General features: G+C 36.1%; 1 protein-coding gene across 2 annotated transcripts in view; it reads right to left on the bottom strand.

The window, feature by feature from the left end:
• Positions 1 to 24,586, bottom strand: part of SKAP1 (src kinase associated phosphoprotein 1) — a 296,312-nt gene that overhangs the window by 200,546 nt on the left and 71,180 nt on the right. For both annotated transcript variants that reach the window (XM_020870783.2, XM_070479337.1), the window contains exons 3-4: positions 18,204 to 18,229; positions 2,374 to 2,490 (exon numbers count right to left, since the gene is read on the bottom strand). In XM_020870783.2, the coding sequence (XP_020726442.1) occupies positions 2,374 to 2,490; positions 18,204 to 18,229 (143 nt within the window). The remainder of the gene's footprint in view (positions 1 to 2,373; positions 2,491 to 18,203; positions 18,230 to 24,586) is intronic.

Genomic DNA, 24,586 nt, shown 5'->3' with positions numbered 1-24,586 from the left:
AGCATGTAACCTTGGTTTTCATTTTATGCTGTGCACCTGGTCAGGTTTCTATATTCTTCTAGATCTCTTTGTAGTTTTCACAAAAGCATGACCCAAACACGACACGCACCATGGTTATTGCTTCTCATCACTGAAGTTATGGACAAATGGGTCAGACTGTGTCCTTGCATAGTTGTACGTTTAGGATACTGATCTTGCTAGAGCTGGAAAGCAACCAAGCTGAAAAATTTTAGGACTCACCTTTCATTTTTCTAATAAAGATAAAAATTCCAAGTGTTTAAAATAATGCCACTATAAATAAAAAGTTTTTTTAAATCTTTTGTTCCTAATAGATCACTGTAGCTATCTCATCAGCAAATGAAGACACTGACTTTGTATCTGTCCATTTGTCAACATATTAATAGTGTGTTTTCCCAATGAGATAATCAGCGCCATGAGGGCAAGGACAGTGTTTGACTTTTAACTGCCTATTTCACTTATAGCTTAGCACAGTATTACCTTATACTCTCTAAATAAGTATTTATTAAAATAATGAATAAATAGCATATCAAATGTTACTGTTCTCTATAATGGTGTAATCTAGTAAAATAGGATATAAAGTTTACTTAGAATTTTAACATCTTTATAAGCTTCTCTTTAATTTCACAAGAAGTGTACATAACTTTATTTTTCAGGGGAAGGAAACAAACATTTATTGTGCCCATTATCCATCAGGCACTAGGCACTTTGCTAGATTCAATGCTTTGCAGAAACATATCTTATCATCCGACAATCAAACAAACAAGTCTATTCTTACCTCTACTATTAACAGTGTCACTTTGGGAATTCTTTTAACTTTAATGTGCTTTGGGATTTTCCAGGTAATAGGTTTACCTCTCTCAACACTAATCACTTTCTTTAATTTCACTATTTTTAATGAAAACATTTTAAATATACTATTTCCACTTAGAGGTCTTTCTGGCTTACTTATTGTGTTCTCAGCTGTGTTTGGGAAAACTGGAAATACTAAGTAAGTGACCTATGGATTAATGAGGTACTATTGTTCTAATTCTGTCAAGCATTAGATTGATCAAAAACAAACAAAACAAATTTTTTGTTTTGCACTGTTAATTTTGTATAATTATTAATCAGCTACCAATGTAATTATTAAGCTTTCAATCCAAATGATGTTTTTAGTATAAAAACTTAGGTATTACTAATTGAGCTAGGATACAAAGCTCAAACAAAATTAACTTCTTCTGCACGACTGAATCTATAGTTCTGTTTGGTGGTTATCAATTCAACGAAAAAGAAGAAAATACGAAATCACCAAAATAGCTAAATTAAATAAGAATTAATAAAAAATTAAAAGGAGAAGGGAATGCAGGGATTATGAACACTTGGAAAATGCCAAAGTCAGAGGGAAATTTGGGAAGAAAATAAACACCAAGATCACAGACTAATAAAGGAAAATTTACAAACTTTACTCCCAATCCTTAAGTGAATAATAAGCTTCCGATTTAATATTCAGTTTAGTAGCATTTCTACCTCCCCCCGGCACACACACACTGCAAAGGCACAAGAGAGACTTTGATAAGATAACCATGTGCATCAATGATCAAACCTTCTGTTCAAGTGGCCAAATGCCAGAAAAGGCACAGTGAACTCCCACCCCTGGGATATCTGAGCCTGAGCCAGAAACTGGCAGCCACCATGCCAAAATTTTTATATTCATGTATCTTAAAAATTCACATATATTTTGCATGCCACTGTATTACATACCAATGTGTTTCTAATATAATGTTTATAAGAGTTGAATTATTTAACTCTTCCCATTCCCAAATCTTCAAATAAAATGATGTTCCAGGAAGATTTGCATAATGGTTCTTAGGGCTTTTCCTTCCCCTTGGACAACACCAATATGGTCAGAGGGCTGTGAGTACAGGGTCAAAATGATATCCTATTATAACATGATAAGCTCAAGAGTCTCAAATAATCCTCAATGAATCAATAATTCAATAATCATTAAACAAAAGCTCTAATTCTCATGAACTTCACTGAAGCTAAAAAGTATGAAAGAACGTTAGACTGGGCCCTGCAATCTTAAAAAGGTCTCTTCGCTTTTCAGCTACAGTTCTTATAGAAAGATCGATAATGATATCTTCCTGCTCCAATATGGAATTAGTGTTTCCCTAAGTACATTAACTTGAGAACTATTGAATTATCTGGGAGGATAGCACCACAATGAAACAAATAGTTGTTCTTTGCAAACGAGTGATTACCAGTACAGAGAACCTTCTGAAGACTGCTGGATTGAAAATGACCAAAGGCAAAGACCCCAGGACAAAAAGTATAAAAGTATGGTCATCCTAAAGACAGAAAGATGACACTCACCCTCATCCTGATAATCTGACAAAAAAGGTGCATCTGATGTAAAAGAAGGGCCATGAGTTCCACTGTGATTATCATCGGAGCTGTCCTGTCCAAGGTAATTTTCAGGTTGGTCTCCTCCTGAAGGACAAAAAAGAAAGGAAAAAAGGTCATACTTCTGACATCCTAATAAACGTCTTTGTAGATTCCTTCTAGAGGCCAGTGTTAGTCACTCAGTCGTGACTGACTCTTTGTGACTCCATGGTCTGTCCATGGAATTCTCCAGGGAAGAATACCGGAGTGGGTTGCCATTCCCTTCTCCAGGGGATTTTCCCAACCCAGGGACTGAACCTGGGTCTCCTGCATTGCAGGCAGATTCTTTTCCATCTGAGCTACCAGGGAAGCCCAGATTCCTTCTGGTATTTACCAAATATATATATCCATTAACATAAAAGAAACACATAAATAATCTATAGCACCAATCCACCTGGATGGGAAGTTTTCCATTCAACTAACTAGAACTTAGAAACTGTTAAAGTGAGGAGACCTTTTGCCACCAGAAAGAAATTTCCCCATCACACTTAAAATGAAAAGTTATAAAAATATCTCATTAATTATAACCTTTACCCTTAATGCCTCTATTTCCAAATGAAATAGAATAAATTATACTTCTATACATAATACAATGTAGCAAGGTCAAGCAGAGAAGGCAATGGCAACCCACTCCAGTACTCTTGCCTGGAGAATCCCAGGGTCGGGGGTGGGGAGCCTGGTGGGCTGCCATCTATGGGGTCGCACAGAATTGGACACGACTGAAGTGACTTAGCAGCAGCAGCAAGGTCAAGATTCTTTCCTTTGCTAAAAAATAAGAGAAGTAAAATTTGGAGAGAACCTGGACTATTCCAATTTAAATCACTACTTGTTTTGCAATTTTAAGGAAGTTCTGTTTATAATTCTGGTTTACAGCCTATGCAACCAACCTCTTAGGAATTCTAAAAACCCTAAGAAGGTAATATTTGTTCTGCAAAATGGCTTCGATGAAAGGTAATGTATATACAATTTTGAATAAGGCAATTAAAACAATGTTAATCTCTTTTGGGTGTTTTTGACACACTAGTGGATTATATTTTGTAGAAGTGGCCCATGCTATTACAACACTTTAAAAGGTTTAGACAGAAGATGTTAGCTCATTCAGAAACCAGAAGAAAAGGCTCTGCGTTGCAAATGGCTTTCCTCAAAATCCCCCAAACAGAGGTACAGTCTGCTGATAAAAGGACACCAACAGCTGCTCAGTTCATTTCACAAACATGAAAAGGGGATTTTCAACTGAATTTAATATTATCTCAAATACTAATTTCCAAAGGAAATCACCAATGCTAATCTCAGTAAACACTGTAGAGTTTTGGCCCTGGATTTCAACTAGGGAGCAGTGAAACCGAACAACCTACATAGAATCTGTATTGCCTCACTTTAAAGGTTTATTTCCTACAATTAAACTAGAAGGATAGGGAGGATATAAAATGATGAGAAGTGCAAAGCTGTAGCCTTCTCTTTCCATAAATTAGATGATCATATCTAGATTCCTCTGCAGACATTCAAAGATAGGTAGACATCCATAACTGAGTTGAACACCTGCAGATACAGAACTTTAAAAATAAACTGTGGAGTTTGTTGTGGAGAATAAAAGTAAAATTAAAACAAACAAACCCCTCACACAACAGTCACTGGCTAGAGTGGGAAGAAATGCTCTGTTTTACTAGGTTACTTGATCAAGATACAAAGCTTGTAGTTCTGCTAAAGTACTGCTGAGAAATTTCTATTATAAGCAGAAAAATTCTCAAATACTGAACTGAGGGCTAAAATTCTCAAATTTTACATCGCTGCAAATCCACTGAAATTATATTATCAAGGCAATCTAAATGTACAGCCTGGCAGGCAACCCAAAAGTGAGCTGTGAGGTTAAAGGAATTTAAAATTTTTGAGCCAAACAAAAATCCAGTTAAAAATTAGTCGTATGGGTTACCAAGCAAAATTTAACATTTGTAGGACATAATGGGCATTATCTATCAACTGTCACTCCAGACTCAAAGTTTTCTGCTTGCTCCAGAAATCTGACAAATCTACTCTTTCATATTTTAGCAGTCTAGGCTTTTTTTAAAAAAGCAAATCAGGAGGGGCTTTGCTTTTTTGTTATTTTAAATGAGCTTTTAAGTTTTGGAATAGTTGTGGATTTATTCTAAGTATTGCAAAGATAGTACAAGGAGTTCCTACATACTGTTCAACCGGTTTCTCCAATGTCAACTTTTTACATAACCAGTGTATACTTGTCAAAATCAAGAAATTAGCGTTGATACACTGCTATTAACTAAACCACAGACCTTATTCAGATTTCACCAGTTTTCCCACTAGTGTCCTTTTCCTGTCACAGGATCCAATCCAGTTATATTTAGAGCTTCCATTTTTAAAGTATTATCCAAAATACCTGCCTGGATTTGGCATGCCTGGAGAATCCCATGGACAGAGAAGCCTGTTTGGCTATAGTTCACGGGGTCGCAAAGAGCTGGACACGACCGAAGTGACTTAGCATGCATGCATGCATTATTAACTTCAGATGGAAAAGTCACTTTCATGTGATTCCTATGGTATCTAAACATAGTTACTCAAGGTGAGTTTTTAACAGCTACCTCTGTGCTAAATACAAGACCATGACTCTGTAAAGTATACAACAAAGGTATACAACTCAGTGCAGGAAAAACAGAGCCTAGGTCAGTACTAAAAATGACTGCAGTGGGAGAAACATTTAAAAATATGTTTTACATCCAAGTGTAATTAGTTCCTGACGAGGGAAATGTTGCTGTAAGTGTTTTCAGTGTCATATCAAGTGGCCCAGCTCCCCTGGGCACACACAGAAAAAAAAGCCAGTGACATTATATAAATAGACACTCCCGTGTAATTAAAATGATTACAATTATTCAAGATGCATGGGTGAAAAATTTTATAGAAGAACTAACAATTACTGTGGTCATTTTGGATTTGTTGAAGTTTAGAATATAATTTTTTCTTAAAACATAATCGGAAGTAATCTCTGGATTCATCTACAGCTCTTACAATTGCAGTTACAAGTGGCCACAACCACAGTCCAGTGGGATCAGACATAAATGATCACAAACTATAGTGACAGACATTTCCACCCAGTAGCTCTACAATTAGAGCTTAGAACTCCACCTGCTTTGAGTGGCTTTCTCACAAGCAAGACCCCTAGCCACTAGAGACACACTTTCCCATTGTAACTCGCTCAGAATCAATATATTTCTATCCAGATATATATATTCTAACACACAATATCTCCATTAATCACATCCACTACCTTCAGTCCCTTCCTTTTGTATTTCTAAACAAGATCTGGGGGAACTATATTAAGGGTTCACCTGCTATTAGATGGTAATTTGCTCCTCTAATCCTAAGTGTCATAAGAATTGGGCATCAGAAACATCCCTTAGTATATTCAGTGGCAGGTTTCCACTGAGTATTGTGCTGAGGGGCCTGTAAGGAGGATGACTTCTCTATTGTTCTTTCCTTCCAGTCAAACTCAATTTCATTCATGCTCCACAGAGTGATAAGTTGGGAATTTCTGAGGGTTGGAGCAGAAAGATAAAGCAGCTTTGTGTCAGGTGTAAGGTAATTATTTGCTAGGGTTTCTGTGCTATTTGTTTTTATTCCCTGTGTTTTCATTAACAGCTAATGAGTTTTCTCCCTTAATTCTGAAACAATAGCTTGGCCACTTGAAGTTCGCTTTTTCTGCCATGAATTCAACCAGCTGTTGCTGCTCCATAAACTTTATGGAGAAGTGAATTAAACTGCTAAAAACTTTCATTTCCTAATTCAATTCCAAATAAAACAGGGAGGAAAATGAGCCATGGTGATGCTCCCCTTGTAACTATTTTGACTCACAGCAAATCCATCTGATTCTGAACTTGCAGGTACTATTCATGGATAAAAACAAACCATAATGATGATTTTACCAAGAAATGAGAGAAAAATTTACAAAGGCAGAAAAAATAAAAAAGCATAAAGCATAAGCATAAAAACATAAGAATAACAAATACAGCATATAAATATATGTTTGTTTATTCAATACGAAAAGGCTCAATGTGTTTTTTCATGTTACTATGAAGTCATTTTATTTTTCTCCTAATTAATTATGAGCTATATTATAAAAACTTTATGCACATCTGCAACCAACTATATGGTATGATTGAAAATTTTCTAGGGTTTGCTATTACTTCACCAAGTTATCTTTGGATAATGTAAGGAAACTGAAATTAATGTAAAATTGTCTGCGTTGTTTTTGTTTGCATTGGGAACATACAACTTCTGGCTCTATTTAATACTTAAGAACCCATGAGACACACAGCTCCTTCTTTAAATTAATAAATCTTGAATAAAATGTCATAAATAAAGGTCTCTGATCCAATCCAGTTAGTTTTCATGCTTGATAGTGTTAATATTGCCAGATTTTCACAGACCAATTTCCTAGTAATGCAGTTCCCAAAGCTGAACTAAGGTAAGATTAGTAAAACTGCAGCTTTTATAACAATTCACCTAAATTATTAAATATAATACCAATTAAAGAAATATATTGAGTACATACATATCCATATATGTGAAATGTTATTCACATGTAAACATATTCTGGAGAACATTTGTAACACCAAATCTAAAGTTCTGTCAACACTTCCATTATAAATTAGATATCATTTTGCACATACTCATGCATTAGAAAATGTATGGTGTTTCCCACAGAACATCTTAGAGGCTTCACCTATTTCTAAATATCCATTTCGATTTGCATGGTTAGTTCTTGTGATTAATCCATGTATAGTGAAGGTCTCAAATTCTTCTCTGTTCTATACAGCCTGACTTCCTGCCCATCTTTGGTTTTTTTTTTTTTGGCCTCCTACATCTAGCCATAACTCAATGTATAAATATTCTTTTTTCCCCCAAGGCCCTGGAAGTGAGTATAATAGTACTGAATGTCATTAAGTCTACAGAACAAATGACAGCCCAGGTAAAGAAAGTTTCCATTTATCATTCTCTTAAAAAGTTGTTCCAACTAGATCTTGAATGTGCAAGAAATAAATTGAGCCTCTGACTAAGTTTTTTATCTTGGAATACTGTTTATGCTAATTGTATAAATCATGCAAAGAATCACAGACTTCTTAAGAACCTTTAGGGATCTCAGTTGTAGAGAGAGCATGGTTTAAATGAAAAATGGAATCAAATGGGTTGGATGCTTATAGCAGAATCACTCCAACAACCAAAAGGGCAGCATGGTTTAATAATACTTCCAGAATGAACTACATCTGTCAGGGGTGAGTTGGACAGGAAAATGCCCAGGGGAGCCAGTGGAAAAGTTTCTTTTTTTCTCCTTCCTTTAAAACAAAAAAACAAAAAACAAAAAACCTTCATGATGCAGTTTTTCATTTTGACCAGTAGGGTGAGCTGCAGTGTGTAGCATCATCCTAATTCTTCAAAAAAGAAAAAAAGGTAGCCACTGTGTGAACCCTCTGCTCTTTCCTTCCTTCCCTTGCCTCACACCGCAAATGCTGAGATTTTTAACCCTTCTGGTTTCACATAAAGGCATAACTCCTAGACATTAACAAACTGGAAGATTGACAGCAAAATATAAACCAGATAATTGTATATGTGACAACGCACACTTCATAAAGCAAATTACAGCCTGTCAGCAATCATTCTGGCTTTTCACTAACACATTCCGTCCACCACTGTTAGTGTTCAATTGCTACTAAAATGGGACCTGCTGAGTCTGAATATTTTCAATAGGAATGAGATTTTGACAGAATTCAAAACATGTAAATCTAGGTATTTGGTAGTATGCAGTAAATATACTATAAAATGAATGCATTTATTATTTGGCAACCAGGCAAACATAACTGAAATTATTGATTCATTGTTCTGTTTTCCACTGCATTCTCAGCGTTTAAGTCTTACTATGAAGCTATTCAACTGAATTTTCAACATGTTTTGACTTATAGGAAAAAGCAGCTCTAGTAACAATAAAAATATAATAGCTTACTGAACTCTTACTGGTTACAGGCTCTGGGTCAAGACCCTTTAGGTACTATCTCATTTAATCTACAAAATAATCCTGTGACATACTATTAACCCAAAGTTACAGATAAAGAAATTGAGATCCAGAGATTAAACAATTTACCCACAGTCATACAGGTGACTCATAAGTGGCTCTGATCCCGCCTTGTCTGATTATTAAGCTCTTGTTCTAATTCACTGAGCTGCACAGTCTCCAAATATACATGCTTTGTAAACTACTATTATTACTCAAAGGCAAAGCATACTGAATGACATACCAAATTTATGACATGTGTCATTAATCAGTATTTTTTTTTTACTTCAGTAAGGTAAATCTATAAAATCAAAAGTATAATTTATTATAAGTAGTAGGAATACTAGTAGTCATATTATGCATGAAACTAACAAAGTCAAATGTGGTCAATGATTTGGTCAAGAAGGAGTTGGTCCAATTTATAGGCTCAAATGTACCTATGATAGTATTGGTGCAGTGATTTTTTTTTTGAAATACCACTTTTTAGCAGGAAGCTCATGCTTACAAAACAATACAACATTTTGGGTTTAGTCAGATCAACATGTTGAATTTTTTTCTCGTGACTTCTGTGTGATTTTGTTTGATCCTGGGTATTTTGATGTTGCTTCAGAGAAAGTGAGGCAACATGTTCCACACTCAAATACAGCTTTGACCTGGCCTAGCTATAGAACACATTTCCTTTCTGGCACCACCATACTTAAGTCTCACAGTAGGAAAACACCTCAAAAATATGTCGTTAACTCTGAATGTAGCAATTTTATTACTATTTGATTTATCTTGCTCTCTTTCCCTCTTTTCCTTTCTCTCAAATAATAAACTGAGTGGACCTCAGCACCCACTCCCTGTCCTGATGCATCCTAGGATCTATCATATCCCAATCAGCTTATATTACTTCTTGAGGGAAACTATAAGCCCACTTGGATTTCAATATCTCCTGCTGAAGAAGAATGGGACTACATTGTATACAGGCAGATATAAGAAAAGTTTCACAAAAGACTAAGAAGTAAAAATAAAATAGCATATAATAAAGAATGTACTATGGGTAAGATAAGCAGGCCTGAAAACGTGAACCATCTTTTAACATAATGAAGAAAATGAGTTTTCTTTGTGAGTAACATAGACCTCCAATACCACTAAAGCTGGAATGGCAAAAAGTGACAAAATTCAGCCTCCTTTTGCCCCTCTGCCAAATAGGAACTCCTATTTCATGTATGAAAATAACATGTTTAACAACAACATTAACAACCAAAGCCTCTTACCATCAACAATTCTGTTCAATGTTTGGTCTTTTTCGGAACAGAAGTTTCACATGGAAAAGTATCTCCTTATATTTAAATTTTATTTTTCCATCTTTATTGGGGTACCACTAACAAGGAAAGTGTACTAATCTTAAGAAAAGTGGTATCACTTTTTAAGTTTAGGAAAATGTCTTTTAGAGATGAACTGTGATCAAGAACTTTCTAAACTGGCAAGTGTGTGTTAAGTGCACGTCAGCTGACAGGGACAGACAAGTTCAGAGACTGGTTCTTCCACTCTTTGCCTCTCAAGAGTTAGCACTGACTGGAATCTTTATTTTATATATCATGTAACTCCCCTTGTACATAACTTAACAGTTCCTTTTCTGTTTTAATAGGATTTAGCCTGGTAAGCAATAACTATTAAACAAGTTTCCAAGAGAAGTATGTGTTGCTGAGAAGCACAGAGAAATGCTATATAATAGAAGTGGGCTTAACCATCACCTTATTCAGTCTCCAAATATCAAACAAACTCACCGGCTTTCAAGTCCAAGGGCTTATTCAACAAAGAATTTTAAGCAGAAACCCCAAAAACGTTGTATTCAAATTAACCAGAGATTTCTCTCAACACTTTGGGTCCAAACCATGAAAATTCATTAGAGGCACAATTCCTGAAGTAAATTAATATTTATACCGAAATTCTGTGTTCAGGAACTGTACTCTTTACCTGATTTTCTGTATTGATCCAGGGATAATTCTATCTAAGAAAAAATAGTTTATAAGTTTGTTTCCTCAACAAGTTTCCAGGCTAATCAAATAAAATTAAAGCAGTCATTAACTTATCACTTTATTTTCTTTGCCATCTACATAATGACAAGAATCAGAAGTTCTATGAACTCTTAATTACCACTCATGCAAAAAAGAAAGACTAAGATAGGGTAAAAAGGTATTCTTTATCAATTACCATGGGTAGTATATGATCCTATTTTATTATTTATTTTAAAGTACACTTTTAAGTGGTAGGTTAACTTGCCACACCTATGTAACACTGGTTTCCAAACATGAAACAACAGAGAATCCTGCTATTTTACATCATCATTAGGATCTCACCTATAAATTCATATGTAAAAATAAACAAGGAAAAAACATGAATGGGTATAAACTATCAAATCATGATTCTATTGAAAAAGAGCTACTGTATTAAATCAAGTTTTTTGGTGTGCTTCTTTTTCTCCCAAGCTTTGTTGATATATCATTGACATACAATATTGTATTAATTTTAGATGTACATCATAGTGATTTAATATGTGTATACATTAAGAAATTTGGGGGGTATTTTCCATAAACTTTTAATGAATTGAAAATATATTAACAGGGAAGACTCCTCCACCAAGACTGTAAGTTTAGTCAACATCCATCACCTCGCATAGCTACAATTTTGTTCTTATGATGAGAACTTTTGAAATCTACTCTCTTAGCAACCTTCAAATACACAATACAGTATTGTTAACTATAGTGAGCTTTATTAAATAAAAAACGTTAAGTATGCCCAGGGCAAAAATTTCAAACATTATAAGAAGGCATGTAATGAAAGCTCATCTTTCCTCCCTTCTCATGGTTCTTCTCTCCAGAAGCAACGTGTTTTGTGGGTATTCTATGAATTTTCTGTCTAAATATGACAATGTCTGTGAGAGTAGTAAGTCTTTTTGTTTAAAAAAAATAATAAATGGTAGCATTTGTCTTATCCTGTATCCTGCTTTTCCTCCTAATCATTTATCTTGGAGGTTGCTTCATATTAGCAGAAATAGACTCATTTCACTACTAATTTTTAGTCAAAAAATAATTAATGCACATGGTGAAAATGTAAATCATACCAAAAGATATAAATAACAAAGATTCTCTCTGTACTGGTACCCGCCTCAGCAGGGGTACCACGGTTAATAGATTCATGTGTATCCTTCCAAAAATATACCATATACAAATAAAAGCAAGCACACTTGCATGCATGTGTGTGCACGTACACATACACACACAGACTACACTGTCCAAACTGCCCTCTCCATTTAACAGTATGCCTTGGAGAGCTCTCCATGATACGCATATGTACTCCTTTATTCTCTATGTAGCACTCCATTAAATGCATATAACATACTTTATTTAACTAGTCCCCTATTGCTGAGCATTTAGGCTGTTTGGAGTCCTTGCTATTCCAAACAAGGCTATAAAAGAACATTTCTGTGTATAATATATTGTATAGGGAATACAGAAGGCAGCAGCATCTGATTCAAATGAGTTCTTTTGCCTTCATGAAAGTCGGTTCTTTTTCTTCTGTCTCAAGATCACATGTGACAAGATGGGACTTTACAAAGGACATCAAAGCCTTAGAAAGTTTTAAGGTTAGAAAGGAAAAAAATGAGTCTTTTTGTTAAAAAAAAAAACTAACCTTTGACAGAAGCTGCAAAACAGTGCATTAATTTAAAAATGCATTATTCCATTATTCCGCTCTAGAAAAACCCAACCAGTAGATGTATAGGAAGTAAAATATTTGAAAAGGTATCAAAGTCAGTAATTAAATTCAAAAACAATGTGTGTGTATACATCCACTTTCTACAGATTCATTTGTTAAAATGTAGCAAATAGGGAAAGGGGAGAAAGGTCCAAAGGAAGTCAAGTCACAAAAGCAGCTGTCAAGATTGTTGATGCTAAACGTTTGGGCTAAAGCCAAAGGCAGGAGCATTCGTCCCTTGTACATTTCCCCCTATTAAATTCCCAAAAGACATGGAAAACATTCTGGAAGACTTCTTTTTAAAAAGTAGTATAGGTTAGGATATTCTAGGTTCATAACCAACACTTGTGTTTATAAAATATTAGCATTCCAGGAATAGTGATAGAAAGACACTTAACAATAAATTACAAATATTGTAAATTCAGACTTTTTCTTACATTTGCAAACACATCATAAATTTCGGCTATGTTTCTTTGTGTAAATCCTACTTATGACTGTGCTAAAACCTTCTGGCATGAACGCAAAGAGTATTTTCATAAATAAAACTTGTAAAATCACTGTACACTCCATTAATTCAAAAACACTTCTCTTCAACTTCAAAGGGAAACCTTTCTCTCCTTTTTTTAGTGCTAAGATGGTGTTTCTTTGCTGCTTTAATGGCTTGCTTCTTGTAGTTGTCATAACTACATGCTCCAAGTATGTGATAGTAAGAGAAAAGAAGAGAAGTGACATCCATGCTTCGATTCAACATGTCTCAGACTTTACAGAGCAATAAGCTCATAAATCTAACCTCTGAAGTGCCTACCAATAAAAAGTCTGCACACACAGCCTTTAAATGCAAAATTTCACGAATATGTATATATATATATATATATATATGGTGAGTCAAATGGCCCTATACCAGGGTTCAGCTGGAATGGATGAATATTATGGAAAGATATGTGAATATATATTACCTAAGTTCCATACATGGATTTACTTACATAGCCCTACTTTGAAACATAAACATAATACTTGCTACCACTTCAGTAAGTGCCTACCAAGTGGCAAGCACTCCTCATGAGTTCATCATCTTATTAAAATTCATTACAACTCATAATAAGTGTGAAGAAGATATTATTAGGGCTTCCCAGGTGGCGCTAGTGGTAAAGAATGTGCCGACCAGTGCAGGAGACACAAGGGACGCAGGTTCGATCTCTGGGTTGGGAAGATCTCTTGGAAGAGGGCATGGCAACCCACTCCAGTATGCTTGCCTGGAGAATCCCAAGGACAGAGGAGCCTGGAGGGCTATAGTCCACAGGGCTGCACAGCTTCAGACACGACTGAAGTGACAGCACACGCACACACACAGATATTACTAGCAAGATTGTGTAAATGAGAAGGTGATATCACTTGCTATAGCTCACAATGCTTGTTAGTAATGGAACTGGGATTCGAAACCAGGTCTAACTTCAAAACGCATGCTCTTAAACAAAACATTAAACTTGGACAAAAACTTAAAAAAAAAAAACCCTCATTATTTTAGGTATTTTGTGTCCAAGACACATAAAGTATCTTATGCTTTAATGTACCAGGTTTCATAATAGAAACAAAATATTGTTACATTTTTTATTAATTTCAAACTAGATTTTTTTTCTTTTATTCTTGCATTATAGTGAATTTTAAAAATATACAAAAGTAGGAAAAAGTGTGTACACATTGTCCAGCTTCAACATAATTTATGATCCATTTTATTTCATCTACACCCCACCCCATTTATTTCTTCCTCTCCCATATTATTTTGAATAATACATCAGAATCTATTACTTTATCTTCAAATATCACAGCATACAAATATAAACATAATGCCATTGTCACACCTAAAAAATTAGCAGTAGATTCTCAACATAAAAAATCCAGTCAGTGTTCAAATTTCTAATTCTCTCATAGATTGTATAGTTTGATTCAGGATGCAAATAAGGTTCACACATTAGTTGATATGGCTTTTAAATCTCTTTTAATCTATAGTTAATGTGGTTTTATAATAACATTTTCTTTATTCATTTTGTATTATTTGCTTTTGCCAAGCTGTATTTTTTGCATCAATTCACTTTGACAAGGGATATAGGCCTGCCACTTCAAAATAAGATTTTTAAGATTCACACAGTGGAAAGTTTTCATATTGAAACATACCAAGTAATTTTCTCACAAACCCTCTACATCACCTATGCAGGTACTCAAAGAATATTCAAGCTGCCAAGAAATTTCACTGGTCCATATTTACCATTATTGCAAATATAATGTAAATGACCATTGGACAGAAAAAATACCATTTTGTTACATATATTTATGATAGTCCCATGGTCTTTCTTGAATTTTTATTTAAATATTGTATCATTTGTTTTAGACTCTGGGTCCATGGTGGGCAATTTTTCTAATACTCATGAAGAAGTTTTATAGCAATAAATTTAAATTATAAACACTATGCCTTGTAACTGAAACTTTTTCTAACTGTAACTGTCACTAGGATCAATACCATCAAGCGGTATGGCTATCTAAAAAGGTAAAGTTAATATTGTTGCAGAAATTTGAGCAATATCATGTTTTAAATATCTGATTGCTGAAATGGTAAAAGTTCCATAGCAAAGATTCCAATGTACTTTCTTTGTAATTTTAAGTGAATTTAAGTAGAGAAAAAGTGGTTAAAGTAAACAGAGTTTGAATTATCAAAGGAATCTCAATCTTATTAAAAAATAAATATAAAAAGTCTTTCCTATGTTTTACAATTTTGTTTAAGCCCATTAAAAGAGGTCTTTCATTTATGTTCCTTCTATATTAAAGTAATAAATTATTGGGATTATTTTTCTTCCTATTTCCTTATTTTTAAATGAACATCATTCAGGAAGTTAAACAGTGGACGAATATGAAAACTTAGGTGAAAATGGAAGGAAAGAATTATCATAACACCATGAACAGAAACTATACTATGTCCAGTCACCATGCTAGGACTTACACATATTACTATTAGTCCTCATGACAACCTGCAATCAGGCAGTAAAATACAGCAATGAAGATACTGGGCTCTAGGATACTAATGAGCATGGAGTTTCTTATCAGGGTGATGAACACGTTCTGAAATTAGACAATGGTGATGGTTGTGCAACTCAGTGACTAGAAAACCACTGATGCATACTTTTAAAGGGTTAATTTTTTGTTATGTGAATTATATCACAATAAAGCTTTTATATCTTTTTAGAAAGAGTACATGTTATACAAAGTCATACTGATTAAGTTAGACTCCTTGAGGATATTGGCCTTGAGAAATTCTCTTAACCACTCTCTGCCTCAGTAGCCACATCTGTCAGATAGGTATATTAACAGTGCTTATTCCATAGGGCTGTTCTGAGGGTTAGATAAGATAATGCATGTAAAAGACTTCGCACAGTGTCTGGTACATCTTTATTTTATAGATAAGGAGGCCAGGATTCAGAAAAACGAAGCAACTTGCTAAGTTCACATAACCTTTAGCTAAATGGTATAGTGAGACTTGAACCCAGGATTATTAGGCCTCAACGTCCATGCTCTTTCTACCATGCCCTGTTTCTTCTCCAGAATAGGGACAAAACTCTCCTGATACTATTCCATGATCACTCTTCCATTGCATTAAACCTGGCATTGAATGGAATGACGGATAAGAAATGCTTTGCTTGAAATCCTTCTCTAGGTCTAGCAGTCTACTCTCCCAAGTATCTTTCTTTTAAAGGATGCTTTTTCAGTACGTTGTGTCAACTCTTCTACAACTAAGGACTATTTTCCCTCTAGGTACCAGACTCTGGTACAAATATTCTGAAGAATACACATGTGTGTTTAGGGAAATGCACAGAGTTAATAAAATTCACCCCATCACCTTCCTGCACAAAAATCCTGCCACAGATAAAAATGCCAGGAATGTCTGGGGCCACCATTTCTGTTCTTCTTCACTCCCTTCCCAATACTACCTAGTCTTCCAGGGCTCTTAAAATACTTCTGCCATCTGTTCTACTTCTTACATATTCTTATTCTTTTCATAATCCCAAACTGCCCCATAGTATCTTAAATAGACCTGTTACTGCTCCCACCCAAACTACATTTTAGAAGCAAACAATCTGCCAAGATCTGACCAAAAGGGCAAGGTAAAAGATACCCTTTCTTTCCTCTTCTGCCCCTCAAAACTCTCTTAGTGGGAGGAACAAAGCTGGGGGCAAGCCACATGTACATGGGTTTTTCTATTTTATCTTTCCTTACATTACTTCCAAATGAGCAAAGAATATCCAATTTGCTACATATATCCAATCATTGTCAAGAAGTAAACAGTTTTCTGTTCTAAATAAACTCTTTTCAGTTGTCTCCTTCACTGCTCTACCTCTGCCTTCTTTCTAAAAGAGAAAGACTGTGCAGAAGTTGCCCTATGCTGGACAATGACTATAATACCACTATTACAGGAATCTGGTGAGACGTGTGCTTTGTCTTTTGAGCCCCACACAGTCCCTTGTGTTAAGCTCTAAAATTATTTTCTCTTCTCAACACATTACTATACCACATCTCTGACACTAATTTTTTATTTCTCCTTTAGGTAATTAATTCTATCTTCACAGTTCCATTCATTTCTGCCTGTTTACATTCATATGCTGCCCCTTGTGGATTTTGGTTAGCATCTGTTAAACCCTGAACTATAGGGCCATTTCTTGAACAGCATATTTCATATTTTGCAAAACAAACTGCTACATTAGTAGATATAATTCTCTATTCTCAACCTATGTTTTCAGCCATAAATGCTTTAGGACAGTGAGATATACAGTAACACTATATCACATTATTTAAAATGTTACAAATGCTATTGCTATACTTTATGAAAGTTTAAAAACTTCAAAAATATAATATTTTATTTTTAAAGTTTGCTTTTAAAGAAAGCCTTTATAGACTTCAAAGTATGAGCTAGGAAAATTAAAATTTTAATAAAACTAGAATCATTACAGTTTGAATTTTTTAAGGTACTACTATTCACTGAGATGGATACATTGGTAATGATACGAAAATTAAAAAAAATTGGAAAAGCTTGCAATTGGTTAAAAAATTTTATAGAGCAAAATAGTTCATAAAGCTATTTTAGTTTAAAATGCTCTGTGATTTTTCTGAGAAAATAAAAATCACCCATTTATAACAAGTTGAGATAGTTAATATTCAGAATGATGTTTCTGACATTCTCAACGAGGGTACTAAAAATAAAGTATGCATATACTTTAAAGGCACCACCTCAAACTGAATTCAGAAAAATTTTCAATTTTGAACCTTTTAAAAATGTGTTTTTACCCTCTTTTTTTCAATTTTGCACACAGCTGTCTGTTGTACTTTTTAGAATCATGCCAGATGCTGGGTTCATCAAGCAAAAGCAGGAAAACAATGGTTTGAAAGCAATTAGAAGCACGGAGGCTGCAGTGAGGCTCATATTAAAATGTGATAACACCGTTCTAGGGGGAATTTCCACACTACTCCATTTCTGACATGCTTCTGCTGCCAGACAGGCAGGCTGTGTGGAAGAGCACTGTGATTGAGGAGGTAACACACCGGAATTTATTTCTGGAGCAATGAAGGATTAGTTGAGCTGGAGCCCTCCCAAGGCTTTTATTATGGACTTGGCCACCATTTTATTTGAATGCCGGTGGATCCTGTTGGCATCTAACAAAGCTCAAGGAATAAAAGCATACTAAAGCTTTGGTCCTACAGAATAATCTAGCACTAATTCATTCAGAAGGCAGAAGCATCAGGGCTTCTTATTGCTAAAAGGCAGGGCAAGGGAGCCCAGCAGGGTGAAGGTTAATTAAACACTCCACTGACTTTCCTCAGAAAGGGCCGATGCCACCCTATGGAGAAGCTTACTTAGAAGATACAGAAGTAACAATACCATCTACACATTTTTAGTACGAACCATAAATGGTTGGAGAGGACTCACCTTGGGGCTGAAAATTCCAAAAGTATCTGAAATAAAAGGAAAAAGAATGGAGATAAGTCAAACTTGTATTTGTCAATCGTGGCATATGATAGCAATAGCACTCCTAAATAGTCATTAACTAGCCAAAGCCACAATCTACTCTAACAAAAACTGAAGGGTTGTCCTTGAGATTTGAAAGATTCTTAAAGGCTTGAAAGGGACATTTAACTCACTGTATCTCCTTAGTTAAGTTTGACTTTAGAGCTAGAAAGGTCCTAAAATATTACCTAGCCATGGTCCAGGTTTCTCCTAAGGAGCTCTGCAGGCTTTGACCAGGACAATTCCTTGTTTTGATAACCTATCTTGTGTATTACAGGACAATCAGCATCATTGGTTCTGGGCACCCTCAGTTGTTATGACAACTAAAACACCACCCCCCAACACATCCCCAAATACCTTCTAGACCTAAATTCTTAATTTTACAGGTGATGCATGAACAACTGACTCAAGGTCATCTAATATTTTAGTGTCCGAGCCAAGACTGGGGCTCTTGCAATTCAGTCTATCATTCCATCTCCTCTTTTATTTTGGGAAATGACTGGCAAACCCCATAACCCTTGAAGTCTTACAAATAATGAAATGGCAATAGCAGAAGGGATCATTTGCAAGTCACTTACTTGAAATCTAAATTATTTCCCCCTCCTCCCCACAGAAGCAATGTTATATATAGTGGCTACCCACAAAAGTCTATTATACTTTGGACTCCATTTCCTCCTGCCTTCACAGGATACTTACATTATTACATCGATTTTCTCTTGTATAAATTCAACCTCTTCCTCTCAACATGGCCCTTTCCATCAGCATTTATGCTCATATAAAAATAAAGCAAACCTTCCCTCACCCCCTTCATATCCCTCCATCTGCTGCCCTCTTTCCTTTCACATCACAGTGAAATTTTCAAAAACTGTTGGCTATAGTTTCTCTTTATTTCCTCACCTCCCACCTGCTCTTCAACATATCCCAATCTTGCTTATGGTCACCACATATTAATTCTTGCTATAAACATAGTAATCTCTATCCCTCTAAGTGGAAAGAATATTTTTCTATCCTCATCTTGACTTCCCAGGGGCATATATGAGTATAACAGCATTTTTTCTAAGGAGAGAGTTCACAGTTTTAATCCAATTCTTAAAAATATCCCTCCCAAAAAAAATTCCAAAAAAGATGAGGAAAAGGGTAATACATTGATGATAATAGTGTGTCTTCTAGTACGTGAAAGTGAAAGTCACTCAGTCATGTCCGACTCTTGGCGACCCCATGGACTATACAGTCCATGGAATTCTCTAGGCCAGAATACTGGAGTGGGTAGCCCTTCTCTTCTCCAGGGGATCTTCCCAACCCAGGTCTCTGGCATTTCAGGTGGATTTTTTACCAGCTGAGCCACAAGGGAAGCCCAAGAATACAGGAGTGGGTAGCTTATCCCTTCTCCAGCGGATCTTCCCAATCCAGGAATCAAACTCAGGTCTCCTGAATTGTAGGTGGATTCTTTACCAACTGAGTTCAAGACTGAAATAAGGTGTGGCTACTTTGGGGAAGAACACCAGCCCAAAGAGCATCTAGGTTATTTCTTTGTAAAAATTCAGAAAATGGAGAGGAAGGAGATATGTAGGGAGCATACATCTCTGGAGTATAATCCAGAGATGAATTTGTGGGAAATAAACAGAGTTGAGAAGAGAACGTGAAGAAACCTTGCGATTGACTTTTCTTGTTCCTTTTCTTTCTCAGAACAGCTCTGGACTGGCAATCAGGTGAAGGAATGTTAAGATGCTTGGGTTAGAGGGCAAGTAAAGTTCAGAACAGCTTTGACATCTTCAGTGGAAAAGGGGAGAGGGGATGAGAAAGGGAAGGGTGGGAAATATAAAGGTGCAGCATCGGGGAAAAGGGCATCCACATTGACATAAGGGCATATGTAAATTGAAACTAGCTGCAACTTAAATAATTTGTTTATATTAGTATGATGGGTCAATTTCCACCGAGCAGACACTGCCGTTTCCCAATGAACTTGGCCAATGTGAAAAGTTCTCCATAAATCTCCTGTCTGTAAAACACAGGTTACCAAGCAAATTATCAAGAGGGTGAACAATTTTCCATCTTCTATTCCTATTTTTCCATCTTTTCTCAAGTGTTGCCTTGCCTCCGCCCCATTCCAATCATTACCCAACCTCTATCTAATTCAATATAAATAGAAATGAGGATATGAACGTGTGCAGATTGTGTGTGTGCCCTCCTCTTTCCAAAATGTTAGCGACAGCAACAGCAAAAACTTGGCTAACAAATGTTTTCACTTACTGACAGAGAAAAAAAACAGCCATGCCCCAGTGGCAGTTAAAGGGCCAATTTATGGTAAATTGTCAAAATAGATAAAACCTTACTAATGATCTCAGTCTCTTACCTGTTCCCCCTACCCCTACCCCCTACCATCTCCATTCCAACTCACACACATTTTCAACTCCTTTCTCTACATACTATAAAGTGTCCTGGTTTCGCTTGTGAGTTAAGGAGATGTTATATGTTCACATGTACCAAGTATTGCTTCTCTCAATAGTAGTTATATCTTAAGAAGGCTGTTTATGGAGAAAGAATTAAATTTAATTTAATCCAATAAGTAGCAGGTCTCTCTAGTAGATGTTAAATAGCAGAATCTGCTTTATTCTTGATGATACTGTAATTAAATATTTCTGTCAATAAAAATTATATATAGAACTTTATGTAGAAAATGACATGAAGTGGAATATTAGTTTGCTTCTTTCTCAAGAGATATAAAACTACCCTGGTAAACTACCTCTTCTTCTTGTCTTCTTATTTTAACTATTTATTATGTAACAACCCTAAAAGAAGTCTGTACACACACACACACACACACACACACACACACACACACGCACACAAACACCACTCTATCCCAGAGCTCAGAGAGGATACTTCTAAAAGGCAAGGCCAAAAGGTGAACAATCTCATTTCTCACTGGAGGGCACCATGGATTATTCTTTGCTGACTCACTTAAAGTCTTAATCTTATCTTGTTAAATATATCCTATGGATGTCCTTCATTACATTCTCTGGAAAGATGATTCCACACTAGAGAATTCTACTCTCCTTAGGAGGCATTTAGTCAAATGCTGCCAACATCTTCTAATTCTTATCCTTCACTTTAAAAACAATTATCCCTTAGCCAGAAACTCCAACAAGTCTGAAACTAGAAATTTTAAACCAAAATACAAAGACCACAATGGAAATATATAGAAGAAAAAGCATGCAAACACACACACAGAGTTGTGTTTATCCTAAAAGCCTCTGAGAATTTCATATCAGGGCTGAGCAGATAGATGGCAAACACTTCTTTAATCTTCTCTTTGAAGTTTCAGCTTCAATATGAAAGGGAAGCTATCACTCCTCTACAATATCCATACTCGACATCATCAGGCCCATGCAAATGATATTTGGAACTGGAAAAAAGATGAGTACAGAATGAGCAGAGAGAAAATGCTGCAACCGTATTGATGATGATGATTTTCACATTCAGTCAAAATAAATCCATCTTGTGCCTCCAAAATTAAAATGGAAGAATAATATTTTACAACGTTTAGTCTACACTACAGAATACAGTCTTAAAAATTTTATTATTATTATTTATCTATTATTTTTGGCTGCACTCGGGCTTCCTCCAGTTGCAGGGGTGGGGGTGGCTACTCTGCAGTTGCAGGGCTCGGGCTTCTCAGTGCAGTGGCTTCTCTTGTTGCAAAGCACATGTTCCAGGGCACACAGACTTCAGTAATTTCAGCACATGGGCTCAGTAGTTGTGGTGCCCACAGGCTTAGTTGCCCCAAGGAATGAGGAATCTTCCAGGACCAGGGATGGAACTCCTGTCCCCTGCATTGGCAGGCAGATTCTTAACCACTGGACTACCAGGGATGTTCCTGAATAAAGTCTTGAAAATTTAAGGTTATTTTACATGCAAGGCAAAATTTGCTATTTGTGTTTTTAAATTAAAGAAGTTTTAATTGAACTTTAGTTTAAGGAAAAGTGCAGCAAATAAAATGAACTCACTATATTGAGGGAGTCTTGATGAGCAGCTATAGCTATCATAGCAGTAGTAATGATAATAACAATGCTAAGATTTTTAAAAGTCAATTGTGGGGCACTGTTTTAAGTACTCATATAAACTTACTTCCTCCACATTCTAACCCTATTATTATGCCCATTTTATAAATGAGGAAACCGAGGCATTAAGAGGTGAGATAACTTGCCCATGGTTTCAAAGCTACTAATCAAGGTTTATTAATCTTAGCTAATCCTAGCAACTAGATTCAGACAGACACTCTAGTAAGAAATTAAACAGGAAAGTTTTGGGATTCTGTGCTTCCACTGCAGGGGGAGGTCCATCTCAGATTACATTTCAGTATCTTTCAAATTGCAACCATACTGTTCTAGTTTGTCACTTGAGATTGATGGAATATGAGATTTCTCCTAAAAATGAGGCTATTAACTTTTAATCATTAGTTTGGGTTTTGAAGGTGGGTGTCAAATTCTTGACCATGGAGCTAACCAATAAACATGGTTAGTGAGGTTAAAATATTCAGAGCTTTAACCACTAAGCTAGCTAATTAGATAGATCCTGGTGAAGTAGGTAAGACAAATGTAACTATCCTCACTTTATTGGAACTATCTAAGAAGGAAAAATAATTCCTTTTCATAATTATAATAAAACTATGTATTCAGCATTTAACATATGCTAGGTGTTGTGCTCAGTATACATGTTACATGTATTATTTTATCTTCATCATAATCCAACGAGATTATTACTATTACAATGATACTATTCAGTTCAGTTCAGTTCAGTTCTCAGTCATGTCCGACTCTTTGCAACCCCATGAATTGCAGCACGCCAGGCCTCCCTGTCCATCACCAACTCCCGGAGTTTACTCAAACTCATATCCATCGAGTCGGTGATGCCATCCAGCCATCTCATCCTCTGTCGACCCCTTCTCCTCCTGCCCACAATCCCTCCCAGCATCAGGGTCTTTTCCAATGAGTCAATCTTCGCGTGAGGTAGCCAAAGTATTGGAGTTTCAGCTTCAGCATCAGTCCTTCCAATGAACACCCAGGACTGATCTCCTTTAGGATGGACTGGTTGGATCTCCTTGCAGTCCAAGGGACTCTCAAGAGTCTTCTCCAACACCACAGTTCAAAAGCATCAATTTTTCAGCGCTCAGCTTTCTTCACAGTCCCACTCTCACATCCATACATGACCACTGGAAAAACCATAGCCTTGACTAGACGGACCTTTGTTGGCAAAGTACTGTCTCTTCCTTTTAATATGCTATCTAGGTTGGTCATAACTTTCCTTCCAAGGAGTAAGCGTCTTTTAATTTCATGGCTGCAGTCACCATCTGAAGTGATTTTGGAGCCCCCAAAAATAAAGTCTGACACTGTTTCTACTGTCACCCCATCTATTTCCCATGAGGTGATGGGACCAGATGCCATGATCTTAATTTTCTGAATATTAAGCTTTAAGCCAACTTTTTCACTTTCCTCTTTCACTTTCATCAAGAGGCTTTTCAGTTCCTCTTCACTCTCTGCCATAAGGGTGGTGTCATCTGCATATCTGAGGTTATTGATATTTCTGCAGGCAAGCTTGATTCCAGCTTGTGCTTCTTCCAGCCCAGTGTTTCTCATGATGTACTCTGCATTTAAGTTAAATAAGCAGGGTGACAATATACAGCCTTGACGTACTCCTTTTCCTATTTGGAACCAGTCTGTTGTTCCATGTCCAGTCTAACTGTTGCTTCCTGACCTGCACACAGGTTTCTCAAGAGGCAGGTCAGGTGGTCTGGTATTCCCATCTCTTTCAGAATTTTCCACAGTTTATTGTGATCCACACAGCCAAAGGCTTTGGTGTAGTCAATAAAGCAGAAATAGATGTTTTTCTGGAACTCTCTTGCTTTTTCGATGATCCATCAGATATTGGCAATTTGATCTCTGGTTCCTCTGCCTTTTCTAAAACCAGCTTGAACATCTGGAAGTTCTTGGTTCACGTATTGCTGAAGCCTGGCTTGGAGAATTTTGAGCATTACTTTACTAGCGTGTGAGGTGAGTGCAATTGTGCGGTAGTTTGAGCACTCTTTGGGATTGCCTTTCTTAGGGATTGGAATGAAAACTGAACTTTTCCAGTCCTGTGGCCACTGCTGAGTTTTCCAAATTTGCTGGCATATTGAGTGCAGCACTTTCACAGCATCATCTTTCAGGATTTGAAATAGCTCAACTGGAATTCCATCACATCCACTAGCTTTGTTCGTAGTGATGCTTTCTAAGGCCCACTTGACTTCACATTCCAGGATGTCTGGC

This window comes from Odocoileus virginianus, chromosome 17 (genome assembly GCF_023699985.2).
Source record: "Odocoileus virginianus isolate 20LAN1187 ecotype Illinois chromosome 17, Ovbor_1.2, whole genome shotgun sequence".
NCBI lineage: Eukaryota > Metazoa > Chordata > Mammalia > Artiodactyla > Cervidae > Odocoileus > Odocoileus virginianus.
The sequence above is the reverse complement of the archived record's forward strand: the minus strand, read 5'-3'. Positions and strand labels throughout refer to the sequence as shown.